We start from the raw sequence: 12,382 nt of genomic DNA, 5'->3' as shown, positions 1-12,382 counted from the left end.
GTGCATTTGAATACACGTGCCTCTAATATGCTTTTGTATGAATTTGTGCAGATTTATAAAAAAAAGAAATTTTTTGTCACATGTACCTTTACAGTACAGTGGATTTAAAAAAATATATATATATATATATATCCCAGTTAGGAAGCTGGGGTCAGAGCGCAGCATACCTCGCCCCTGGAGCAGAAAGGGTTAAGGACCCTGCTGGGTCTCGAACCGCCGACCTTTTGATCAGAAACTCCTACATCGCCTATAGGTTCATGTTTTAAGGGATGCGCTACCATGAAACCCATTACAAACACCAAAATGACCAGAAATTGTGCAATTCCAGATTTCGAGCCTGCACCCTGGTCCGGTGTTACATCAGAGACTCTGTTCAGTTGGTTTATGAGCTGTGAGATTTACAAATGTAATAGCGACGACTGTGATGTTTTTCTCAACGTTTGACCAAACAGAAGCCAAACCGATTATCAGCTCTAAATATAACGACAAGCCTAAAGCTAATCTCACCTGGTGCTACTATCAGAGACGAACCAGACGGCATTGTGGGTAATATCAGAAATCAAAGATCGTTTCAATAAAAAAAAAAAAATATGTTGAATCTTGAACACCTAGTTTACTTAATTACTACTTTAATTTAGTTAATTACATAATTAGGTAATAAGATTCTCAGTAATATTTACTGTCTCAAGCGAGCTTACTTCCTGTCTGACCCGTACTTGCAAAACGTTCATAAGGATGCAAACTTTTCCTGCTGAATATAAGTGGACATCTAAATAGTTGTGCAGCTGTAAGATGTTGGCGTTCGTACAACAGCGCCAGCAAAGATTTGACTCACTGCTATGAACAGAAACATGATCGATCATTAGTCTGCTACTTGAAATCTAATTCCTGTCCAGCTCTTGTTCCAGGCTTCTCACCGCCAGCTATTTTTAGAGGATTCGCCAATGGAGACAGATTTCCTTTCAACACCTGGGGAATATGATATTCACTTCATTTTTACTTTGAACTTAACTTACAACTTTTTAATAACCTTAATGAAAATAGAAATCCTCAAATATTTGTTGCAAAAAAAAAACAAAAAAAATCACCATCTTCCACGTTTCTGTCTGCGTTCTAGCTTTTACTCTACACACACAACACGCCGGTGCAGTGAAGTGAACTAATTTAATTAAGCGACACATCAGGCCGCGGACGCTCCTCTTCCACGCGCTCTCCTGCTGTTGGAGTAGAGATGTGCAGCGAGGCTTGTGCTTGACATTTCATTCACGTTACCTTTACACACGTTTACACACTTGCTGTCAGACTCGAAGATTTTTCTTTCTTACGCAGGATGATTCAACACGGTGTGTTACATCAGTGTGTTCTTCAGTGTGTCAGGTCAAATCCATCATCACTCGTGTACATATCTTATTTTTTTATGGGGCAATTCCATACCAAGGGCAAATTTACCAAGGGGGTAAAAAGGTCGTAATTCGTAGGGCTCTTACCAAACTGTACAGACATTCTACAAATAGTGGGAAACTACATATATATAGTAAGTTAAGATGAAGCCTTTATTTTGTCACATATACATTTTACTGCAAAGTTAAATTATTTTCTTCACATTTCGGAGCAGACCGGGTTAAGGGCACTGAAGACATGTTGCTTATGGTGATTAAACTTTTACTTGTAAAGTCTGAATGCTGAGCGTTCATGGTTGAAAAGAAGCAAAACTGAAAACTGGAACAGTAACTGTTGATTTCATCAACCTTGAAATGACTATTTCAAAGGTTAAAATTCAGTGTTTTAGATGACTGATTTAGACACATCGCATCCATAATGCTGGTTTATCCTAAATCATTTAAGCTCTACATTACCAATTAGTTTTTATTCTACACTTTTTGTGGGTTTATTCAAGTCTTTTTCACTTGAGTAAGAGTTTGTGAAAATAAGTAAATAAATAAATAAAAACCTGTACTCTCTAATAAGAGTTTTTCCGTCTCATGCCACATCTGGAATTTGCTTCAGGATCAATAAGTATCCATCCATCAAATTATAACCCTGATTAAATGCTTTATACATTCTCTTTCTGCATGAACTCACATTTCATACTTTTAATTGTGTAAAGCTGCTTTGCGACAATGTCGATTGTTAAAAGCAGAATACAAATAAAATTTTATTGAACTGAAATGAACTCATACCGCCCACTGCACCACTTGCACTTTCCAGGAACTCGGCTGGGAGTTATTGTTACATCCATCGAACAGTCCTGACCTCACTCCAAGACATTTCCACAAGTTTAGGACATTAAAGGAGTTCCTGGGAGGCCGGCGTTTCAGACTCGAGTCAGACAGACAGTCCGATCATGACCCTAGTGTACTGAGAAAACTTTCTGCCTTGTTAGTGTCCAAGCTCTAGTGAAACACTGTGATAAGTGGATTAGTGTAGAAATAAAGAGAGTCTTTACTCTCAGGACTGTTCTGTTATTCTGTACAATCAAAAGTCCCGCTTTGACTTGAACATTACTTCTGTTTTCAGGATGCAAAAATGCAAGAGGAAATTTAAAAGGTTTGTTTGTTTTTTTTAGCTGAACCTTTAAAGTTAGACAAATTAATTTACTCATACAGTTTTTAGCCAAGGTTCAAGCAGACTTGTCCGTACTTTTAAACGAGGTTTAAATTGTGTTCACCAGCAGGCCGAGTCACATCCACGACTACAGAACTCGCCCTGTTTTGCATGAGATCAAGTGAAATGCTTGATTTATAACTTAGAATATGGTGCACAGTCTAGATTTTACACTCAAGCATCTGTTTCTTTCTTTTTTATTAAATATCTAAAGATCTGGACGTGGTACATCCTTTGTAAATTCTGCTGCCACACAATGTTTGTCTCTAGGTTGCCTTGAAAGTAGTGCGGTTTCATCTTACTTCCTCCCTCACAGAGAATCGCGGTACACTTTCCGTCCCTTCAGCATATTACAAAGGCATGCGAGTGTAGCGAGAAAACCATCAAAGAAAGCTTCCAGTAATAAGATCTTCGTGCCATGAAATCCTTTGGCAGGTTTTTCAGTGTTGGCTAAACGTGAATGTAGTTTCACAATTAATAGGTGTGAGTTTAGCTTTTTTTTTTTTTTTAAAGAAAGATCTACTGTACTGTACATACAGCAGTACTACAATAATAGTATTAAAGTTTAGCAAGAGCAAGTCAGAGTAAAGCCAGAAGATGGGGAGATCATCCTACGTTGTCTTGTTAACTAGAGGGTTTGACGAGGCTCCTGAGCGAGTGACTCAGATTAATTACTGGATTCGTAACGCAGCTCAAGTCATGCTAAATTATCTCCAGCAAAAACGCCCTAGTTCTGATTAAATCTAAAGGCTGGTTTGATTTCTTTCCAGGTTACTCTTTGGGTTACGTGTTAACACTCATCTTGTATCTGGCAGCATTTCCCCGATGCACCACACGCATCCCGGAGAATCGCACGGCAGGCAGTAATTACGCCAAATGGAAAGGTTCAAACCGAGTGAAAGTCATTTGATTAGAGCTCAGGGTCTCGCACGCCGACAGACGGTCCAGCAGGGCCGAGAGATCTAGGAGAACTGAGAAGGAACGGCAGAAGAGAATTCGATTCTCTCCTGTATTAGAGATTAGAGAGAAACAGGCAGACGTGGGCCAGGCCTGAAGTTTAAGTTCATGCACAGGGAGTGACGGAGGTACATTACTGCTCGTTGTTTGTTTTGTTTGTTTGTTTTTTCTTTCTTGTAACAGTTAATTTGCACCTCATCCACTTTTGTATTCTGCTTTATGTTTTCCAGGACACGGCTCTGGACCCGGGAGAAGACGTCGCTCTGTTGTCGGTCAGCTTCGAGGACGCAGAAGCCACCCAGGTCTTCCCCAAACTCTTCTTATCCCCCAGTATAGAGCAGTAAGTAAACCAGTAAATCCATCCCAATTCGAACCCCCCAACCTCCGTTCAGTAACCCACAGCCTAAAACAAAAGAGTCACCACTAACATGCACTACATGATGACTTCTGTGCTTTTTATTCAGAATATACACTATATTGCCAAAAGTATTTGCTCGCCTGCCTTCACATGCATATGAACTTGAGTAACATCCGTAGGGTGTTAACAACATAACGATGTTGGCCCCGCCCCCTTTGCAGCTATAACAACTTCAACTCTCCTGTAAAGACGAGTATAGTTCCACGAGTGTGTTTGTGTTTATGCGTATTTTTCGACCGTTCTTTCAGAAGCGCATTTGTGAGGTCAGACACTGATGTCGGACGAGAAGGCGTGGCTCGCAGTCTCCGCCTCTAATTCATCCCGAAGGTGTTCTATCAGGTTGAGGTGCAGGACAGTCAAGTTCTTCCACACCAAACTCGCTCATCCATGACCTTGATTTGTGCACGGGTGCGCACTCATGTTGGAACAGGAAGGGGCCGCCCACAAACTGTTCCCACAAAGTTGGGGGACTGATATTGTCCAAAATGTTTCGGTATGCTGAAGCATTAAGAGGTCCTTTCACTGGAACTGAGGCCCCGAGACCAAGTCATACCAGTTCCAACATGACTGAGATCCATAAAGACATGGATGAGCGAAAACACACTCCTAAACCTTGTGGAAAACCTTTACAGAAGAGTTGATAGCTGCAAGGGGGGCGGAGCCAACATCACATTTAAGTTCATATGCATGTGAAGGCTGGCGAGCGAATACTTTCGGCAATATAGTGTACTATTTAAATAGGAATAGAAGCAAATTAGTTGAAAGGAAAGCAAACACGTTCGTAAGAGGGAAATCTGAATGATTGTGAATTTATTTATTTTTTTGGTTAGAACAATTTTGGAATTTGATTGAAATGTTTAAAATTGAAATTCTAATTATATATACAGTATATATATTAGCATTAGCATTAGAATTTCTTTATTTTATGACTGTCTTGTTCCACCATCGTCTCTTTCCTGCCACGCGCCTCATTAGTTCCCCTAACTCAGTTTTTCCTTTTGAATTAATTTACACAGACACACACACATACAGAAGATTAAATGTATATTTGGGGACATGATGATGTTTTTCCTTGAGGGCTACTCATACAATAGACCTTATGGAAAGATGAGTTTCCCCAAAAAGGCACAGCCCATGACACTCCTTATCTAACTGTCGAATTTACAAATACCCAAGGACAGAGGAACAGCTTCTTCTGCTATTTACTTCCCTAAAATAAGGGAAAAACTGGGAAGTTGTTGAGGGTATATGCATGTATGTGTGGGTGGGTGTGTGTGCGTACTGTATGTTCTCGTACAGCCGTGCACGTGTGTGTACTTGAGGGAGGCCGTGCCGTAGAATCAAGCCTGATTATGAGAGCATTTTTTCCATTTGTTAAGCCTCAGTGGTTTGTTGGTTATTTGGGAAATGATTTGTTTGGTGTGTGATCATTAGAGTCACGCAGTCATGAGTATGTAAAGCCGTGACCCTTTTAAGTGCACATCTGGCTCCTCTGAGCCAAGATCTAACATCATCTGGGGCTGCCACCCGTCCTATTAGGCATCAGTGTTTCCGAAGTAAACACAACAACACGCACCACGATGCGTTCGAATGAAGTCCTTCTTATGTAAGAGTTCGGGGGTAAATCAAATTAACCATGTATAAAACACGACATCTGCGGACTCGTCGGCCGTCCCTGTACGCCGTCCTCCGTGGGCGGACCGAGCGCAAGGTCGGCCCGCTGTTAAAAAAGAAACTTCATCACGTCTTAACAACAGGCAGATCTCTTGAGGCAAGGTCTGCTAATGTCCGCCTCTAGACAAGATTTATTTTTTCCTTTTTTTTTTTTATGTTTTGCCTATTCTGTGTCTCTCGGAGCCACCCTCGATCTAATCAAACGTGCCCAGCGAGAGGACGTGCCCGTCCTTTTCCGCTCTCTGGCTCTCTCCGGCTCTCCGGCCATGTCAGCTTCTATCCATCACAGGTTCTTCTCCCCTCGCCGGACCGCATTGTGGGAGTTTTTAATAATGCGCTCTTGCCCTCGCACTCGCTCGTACATTAGCGGCCTGGGCTCGGCTGAGTGAGGGAGAAGGGATGGGTAGGAGTGGATGTTTCTGTTGGATCGCGCGAGTGCGTGGGTCGGCGGCTGCGTTTCGCAGACTGAGCGAGAGGGATCGTAATAAGGGTGAAAAACACAAGGCTGCGTAAGGACAAACCCGATCTCACACAAGGTCGTTTTAAAATGACGTTTCAATTGTGTTTCTCGTCGTCTCGCGCAGCTTTTTCATACGCACAAACACACACACACACACACACTGTGCGAGAATGAATATAGGGCTGTGTTCAGGGTTACGTCTGTATCCACGCAGGGTTAAGGGTCTGACCCGCTGAAGTCTGTGTGCAGTACTAAGTGTGTGAAGTCTAGATGTTTAGACCGCATGTGTCAAATGTACAAGCGTGAGTCAAACTTTATCTGCACTCTGGCTGCAGAATTTATATTAACTTTCACTTTGTTCATTTCTAATCAAGCCTTCGAACCCCCCTGTTGCAAAATGTTTTAGTCTGAGCTGTGATCCACGAATGCACCGCTGTCTTCAGTTCTTCATCAGAAGTGACTCTTCATCCTCATAACTCTGCTTTCAGGGGATCAAACAGGTGAAAGTTTGATGAAGCGAGATCAGGACTATAGGGAGGACGCTTTAACACTTCAGAGTGGACAGAGGTGTGCGAACGGACGTGCATCGTCCAACACGGGAGATCACGACCCCCTCCGATATCGGTCCTCTGTGTTTTAATCCGAAGTTCAGTCTTCAGCTTTTTTTAATAAGCGTCTCACTGTAATGAGCACTGTCGAGTGTTATACCTTTTTTTTTCCCCTGATGGTGTTCCAATACTTCTGGCCCTTGAGAATTCCAAAAAACTGTAAGCGTAGATAAATTTTCCAGCTGGCGGTCGAATTTTGAACTTTTCTTAAAGGATGTCTCCATTCCAGACTCTGCCGTTTACTTTCAGGCTCGTAGTGATGAATCCGTGTCTCGTCACCGGTACCGATTCTCTTCAAGCGAAAAACTTTCACCTTCCTTATTAGAGTATCTTAGAGTATTAGAGTATCCAAGCACTTTCTCCATACTGAGCACAAAGTGCCGGAGGTGCCGCAGTTTAGTTGTTCTTACACAATGACCGTGAAGTTCTTGAATCTCGAATGTAACATAAGAATAAGAGATTATATAAAAATGAAAGGAGATGGATAAGTAGATAGATCTTTTGTGTACTTCAAAGGAATCGCACTGTAATGTATCACATTTGATCTTGAAAGGCATTCCTTAATTTTTTTTTTAAGTGCGTCACAGCCGAAACATAAATTTACGTAATATGTGGCCCTGTATATAATATGCCCAAGTCCACGGGTTAGAATCACACAGAACTGAGTCACGCCTCGTTTTTATTCACACCCCACCCCATGTGACATAATCTCGGTATCTAACCCTCTCTCTCCACACACGGCTGATCTCTGGAGTTTTCCGTAGGTACTGTACTGTAGCTGTGATTTTGACTTTGCATGTGCACAGGATGTCTCTCCTGAACAGTAAAAAGCAGGCGGGGAGGAGAGGAGCAGGATCGCCCCTGGCACCGCTCGGGTTTATTCCCAGTCGACGAGCGGCTTGTGTAGCCCCAGCCAAGACGAGCTGTCCCTGTGTTTATGCCTTAAAAAAAAAGAAAGAAAGAAAATAACTCAGAACATCTAAAGAACTCGGTGCTCTGTCTCAGAGCTGCCCTAAAGGCTGATGCTGAACACATCGCCCGCAGTCAGAGCGCCAGCCAACCCCTCTGGATCAGGCACAAAGAAAAGACAAAGCGAGTGAGTGGGACTTGAAAGAGAGAAGCCAAGAGAAAGGTCTCCATCAGCCACCTCAAGTGAGGCGAACACACAAACCGCAGAGGAATCCCTCTCTTTCTTTCCGCATCTCTCTCTTTATCTCTCTCTCTCTCTCTCTCTCTCTCTCGGCCTTTCTGTATCTCTTTCCAACTAGTTCTCGGCGTCTCTCTCAAAAGGCCTCGCAAACCCGAGCCGCGCACATCCGCGTTTACCCGCCGAACCTTTCACACTTCAAACATCAGCAGTGCCGCAGCGATCGCTGTTCCGCGCGCCCACACACTCGGCTCTGTTATTATTAGAGTGAGGCTCTCGCTGTTTCATGGTGGACTCCACATCGCTCCGTTTCGAACTGCGATGCTGACAGATTGAGAGACCGACTCCTACACACGCTTATGGCTCGATAAAGAGCCGAAGATATTTGCAGATGTCTGTTTCTCTCTTTGTATTTATTCAAGAGACAGGCTGTTCACTTTGAGGCCATTATCCTTCTTTTGTTTTTTCCATTTTTTGTTGCTCTACCTCGTGCCAGGTGTGTATGTCTGTCGTGTCGTGCACCGGCCCTGTTTCCGAGTCCGGCCCTGGACATGCTCTGTTATATAAAGGAACAGTGTGGGCACCGTTTCTGCCTCCATCCCCGTGGGGGAACTTTTTTTTTTTTTTTTTTTTTTTACGTAATCAGAATTATGTTTGCACAAAAACATTTACTTGGTTTATTTCTCCCAGAAATATAAAACCCTTATTTTTAATATAAAAATATTAATTTAAATATAAAAACAACTTGGTTATCAACTTGGTTTAATCCAGTTATATGCGTTTTATTTTTACAGAATCACTATTTGGTTTTGCGAAAAAATGATTTTCAGATGTTTAACTGTACACTTTCAGGGACTTTGTGCCCATTATAGCCTCACATTCCTGTTTGATCTGATTTGACATGTTGAGATGCTTTTCAGCTCACCGCAGTTGTAAAGAGTGATTATTAGTGCAACTCTGGCGAATCTCCTTTGATCTCTCTCTCTCTCTGATCCTGCTTCGTAAACGTTGTGCAGACATGACAGGAGAAACCACCTGATGGTGGGTGTACCAATACGTCTGGCCCTTCAGAATCCCAGAAAACTGTAAGCGGTGATGAATTTTCCAACTTTTTAATCCGGCGTTTAGTCTTCAGCTTATACTGTCGATTGTCGAACCTTTTTCCCGATAATGTTCCAATACTTCTGGCCCTCGAGAATTCCAGAAAACTGAAAGTTTTGATGAATTTTCCAGCTGATGGTCGACTTTTGCAGGTTAACTCCGTTCCAGAGACACTGCCGTTGACGCTCAGGCTCGTAGTGATGAATCCATGTCTCGTCACCGGTAACGATTCTCTTTAAGCGAAAAACTTTCACCTTTCTTAGTGTGTCGCTACAAATTTAGTTCTTTCTTCATAAGTGCTGAAGGTGCTGCAGTTTAGTTGTTCTTGCACAATGACCGTAAAGTTCTTGAATCTTTAATGTAACAGAAATTAGAAGAGATTATTTAAAAATGAATGGAGATGGATAGTTAGATCTTTTCTGGACATCAAAGCAATTGTACTGTTAAGTATTACATTCGATCTTCAAAGGCATTTGTGAAAGGAACCAGGCTCTAAACAAAACCCATCCTCTTCTTTATAACACCTGGTCATGTCACAGTTGTGAATGCGTTTAAAAATGTATTTAATTGACCGACAAACACGTTAAAAACACCGACATTTCTCACGCCCGTCCATGTTGGTTGATCTGATGTTATGTATTCGAGCAGGCCCGTGTCCTCATCAAGACATCAGTTAAAGCATCGCAGCACGTCTCCATGGAGATCTGAGCTCTATTGTCGGTGTTACACAGTTCTTTGTTCTTACGGTTCTCTCCCTCTCCACCCCCCCCCCAGCCCACTTTGTCCAGCTTAGTCTCTTCTCTCATCTCTTCCATTCATCTCCTTCTGACATGATTATGAAGGCCAAAGGAGTTATGATAGACAAGCATTCAGAAAGCCAGAAGCCTATACTTTGACAGTTTGAATAACGTTAGGCAGTGAGCGACGTTCCCGATAATTTCCCATTTCCGTTTTTTATTTCATGAATAGCGTGTCTGTGCAGTAAGCACTTTATAGGGCTGATAGACACAAGTGACATTTGCATGTGTGTAAATGCTCTCCATCTGCTTTAGGTTGTTTCACTGATGGCTGGTTGTTTTATCTGCGAAACACATTCTTGATCTAAGCCCTAATGACAGCACTCGCGAAGCTGCGCCAAGGTATTAGCGACACTTAAAGGTGAAGAGCTCGTTCCTCGTATGTGGGAGGGTGATGCATTTTCATTTGCAAATCTTAATCCTACCTTATTTGTTCTTTCTGAATGTCAAATATATATTTTTTTATTCTTCCTCTCTGTTTTATGTGTATTACCAAAAGAAAAAAAAATAGCATGAGACACCAGAATGAATAGTGAAGAGACAATCCTTCTGTGTTTTAATCGGTAATAAATGTCTTCTCTTTTTCCTTTTTTAATTAGTCAAATCAAACCACACTTTACATGAAACCTGGCGTTACGATCAGGCTGTAAATTCATTCTACATTTGGTTCTTTCTATGTTCCACTAATATGTTTTACCTTATATATATATATATATATATATATATATATATATATATATATATATGACCAAAAGTGACTACGACATCACAGCCGTTAAAAAACAGCTTTTTCTTACTATATGAGAGAGACTGATTTACTATACAGTTGTTTCCAGGGGGTCTTCACTTGTGTCTGGCGGATGCAGTATCCCATCCTTGAGATGTTTTTTAAAATAAAGGTCCCAAAATTGTGGTTTGTTGATGGTCGCCCCGAATGATATGGATAGAATCAACATAATTCGGACAACATTCGTTTGTATATCATGATAAAAATATATGAGCAAATGCTTTATAGTTTTGTCAATGGATGTAAAACATGTTTAAAATCATGCCAACTAGGAAAAGGGATATATTTAAGTTGATTTAAAGTGTTTTTAAACCAGTAGTCCTAACTAAAGTCAAGGCCGGACGGTCGCCCCATATGGTGTTTTGGCACTTCGGATAGCAGAAAAATGATGAAAAAGTTTTCAATGAAAAATTTGGAGAAGTTAGAGTGGTTTAGTAGGTAAAGAAGGTATAACAAGAAGATGAGAAATTTTTATGTATTTTTTATTTTTTTCTGCAAAATAAAATTAACGCGGACAGAAAAAGGGGGCGAGAAAATACAGCAAAAATTTGAAAATACAGCAGCCTCATTTCAGCAAGCTTTCAGCAGCGACCTCATTTCCTCTCTCGTCCACTCAACATTCACCATTATCAGTGTACTAATCACCACCTGATCATCTGCACCTGTTTCTCACTGGGTTAGGACTTAAGTTAGATGTTTTTTTTATGCTTGAGTTATCTTCAAAGGTCACTGTGCGGCTTATCAAACAAAAAACATTCCTCTGAAACTAATCATGTTCAGGGACTGGAGTAACATAACGAGAGCCAAAAATTAGAGTCTAAAAAGTCCTTCATGAAGCCTGGAGAAGTGTTCCTTAAGACTGCATTAAAATACAAGTCTGGCACTTTGGAGGGAAACTACGTATAAAATGTGTTTCATTAGACTTGCTCAACTCCAAAAAGCTGATCCAAGAAATGCTTAAGTGAGGAACAAAGGATAAATAATAAAAAATATATCATTCAATAGCAATATGTCTTGATGTGTTTTATTCCTCTTATGCATAAAAGTTTGCTTTCTTTTGTCTTTCTTTCTTTTCTTTTTTTTAAAAATAAGGACATTGTCCTGCTTTCTATTTGCATTTCTGTTGAAAGTTGTAAAGCAAGTTAGTTCCTGTTATCATTTGCATTATAACAGCCATAAACACGTGTTCCTTCCACTGATTTTCTCTTTCTTTATGGTAATGAACAGATTAATAGAAAAATTGTCCTGAAGACATCTCCGTGTCAGAAAATCTAAAATGCTGAACCCTGTAGTGTCCTTCCATCAATCATAAATGTGGGATAAAATCTATTTATGTTGAAATTTAAACGCTAGATTTTATTTATTAGCTACATTTATTAGCGTCCCTGTGAAGGAGAACAAATGGATTAACCTAAACCTAGCACCTGGGACTGTTGTACGAATCATCAACTCCCAGCCAATCAGAATTGAGCGTTCTCAACAACATCGCTGTGGTCTTGTGTTCGGTTCAGACACTCTGCAACTCATGTGATGTCACTAATGAGCTCATTTCTTTCTTTGAAAAGCATGTCAAGAAGGGTTTAAGAAGAAAATATATATAGGGATATAGTGTCCACTACAGTGGTCCTGCCCTGCTTTATTTATTTATTTATTTTTAATTGCGCCTTTGCACTGCTGTGTGATAACCCGTATAATCACTCTGTATTAACAAGGGGTAGTGTTAAAGCCCAGGTGCCCAACCCTGCTATTGCATTTAACTCCTACCTTAATCTACCACACCTGCTCGAGTGTGTTTAAACACTTTAATTTGGTACATTGGGTGTGTTTTT

At 41.0% G+C, this 12,382-nt stretch overlaps 1 protein-coding gene across 1 annotated transcript in view; it reads left to right on the top strand.

Annotated features, from left to right (window-relative positions):
• Positions 1–12,382, top strand: part of babam2 (BRISC and BRCA1 A complex member 2) — an 89,304-nt gene that overhangs the window by 65,360 nt on the left and 11,562 nt on the right. The window contains exon 7 of the mRNA XM_053509748.1: positions 3,792–3,901. Coding sequence (XP_053365723.1) covers positions 3,792–3,901 — 110 coding nt within the window. The remainder of the gene's footprint in view (positions 1–3,791; positions 3,902–12,382) is intronic.

Source organism: Clarias gariepinus, chromosome 13 (assembly GCF_024256425.1).
Source record: "Clarias gariepinus isolate MV-2021 ecotype Netherlands chromosome 13, CGAR_prim_01v2, whole genome shotgun sequence".
Classification (NCBI taxonomy): Eukaryota; Metazoa; Chordata; class Actinopteri; order Siluriformes; family Clariidae; genus Clarias; species Clarias gariepinus.
This window is presented reverse-complemented; position numbering and strand designations above follow the sequence as displayed.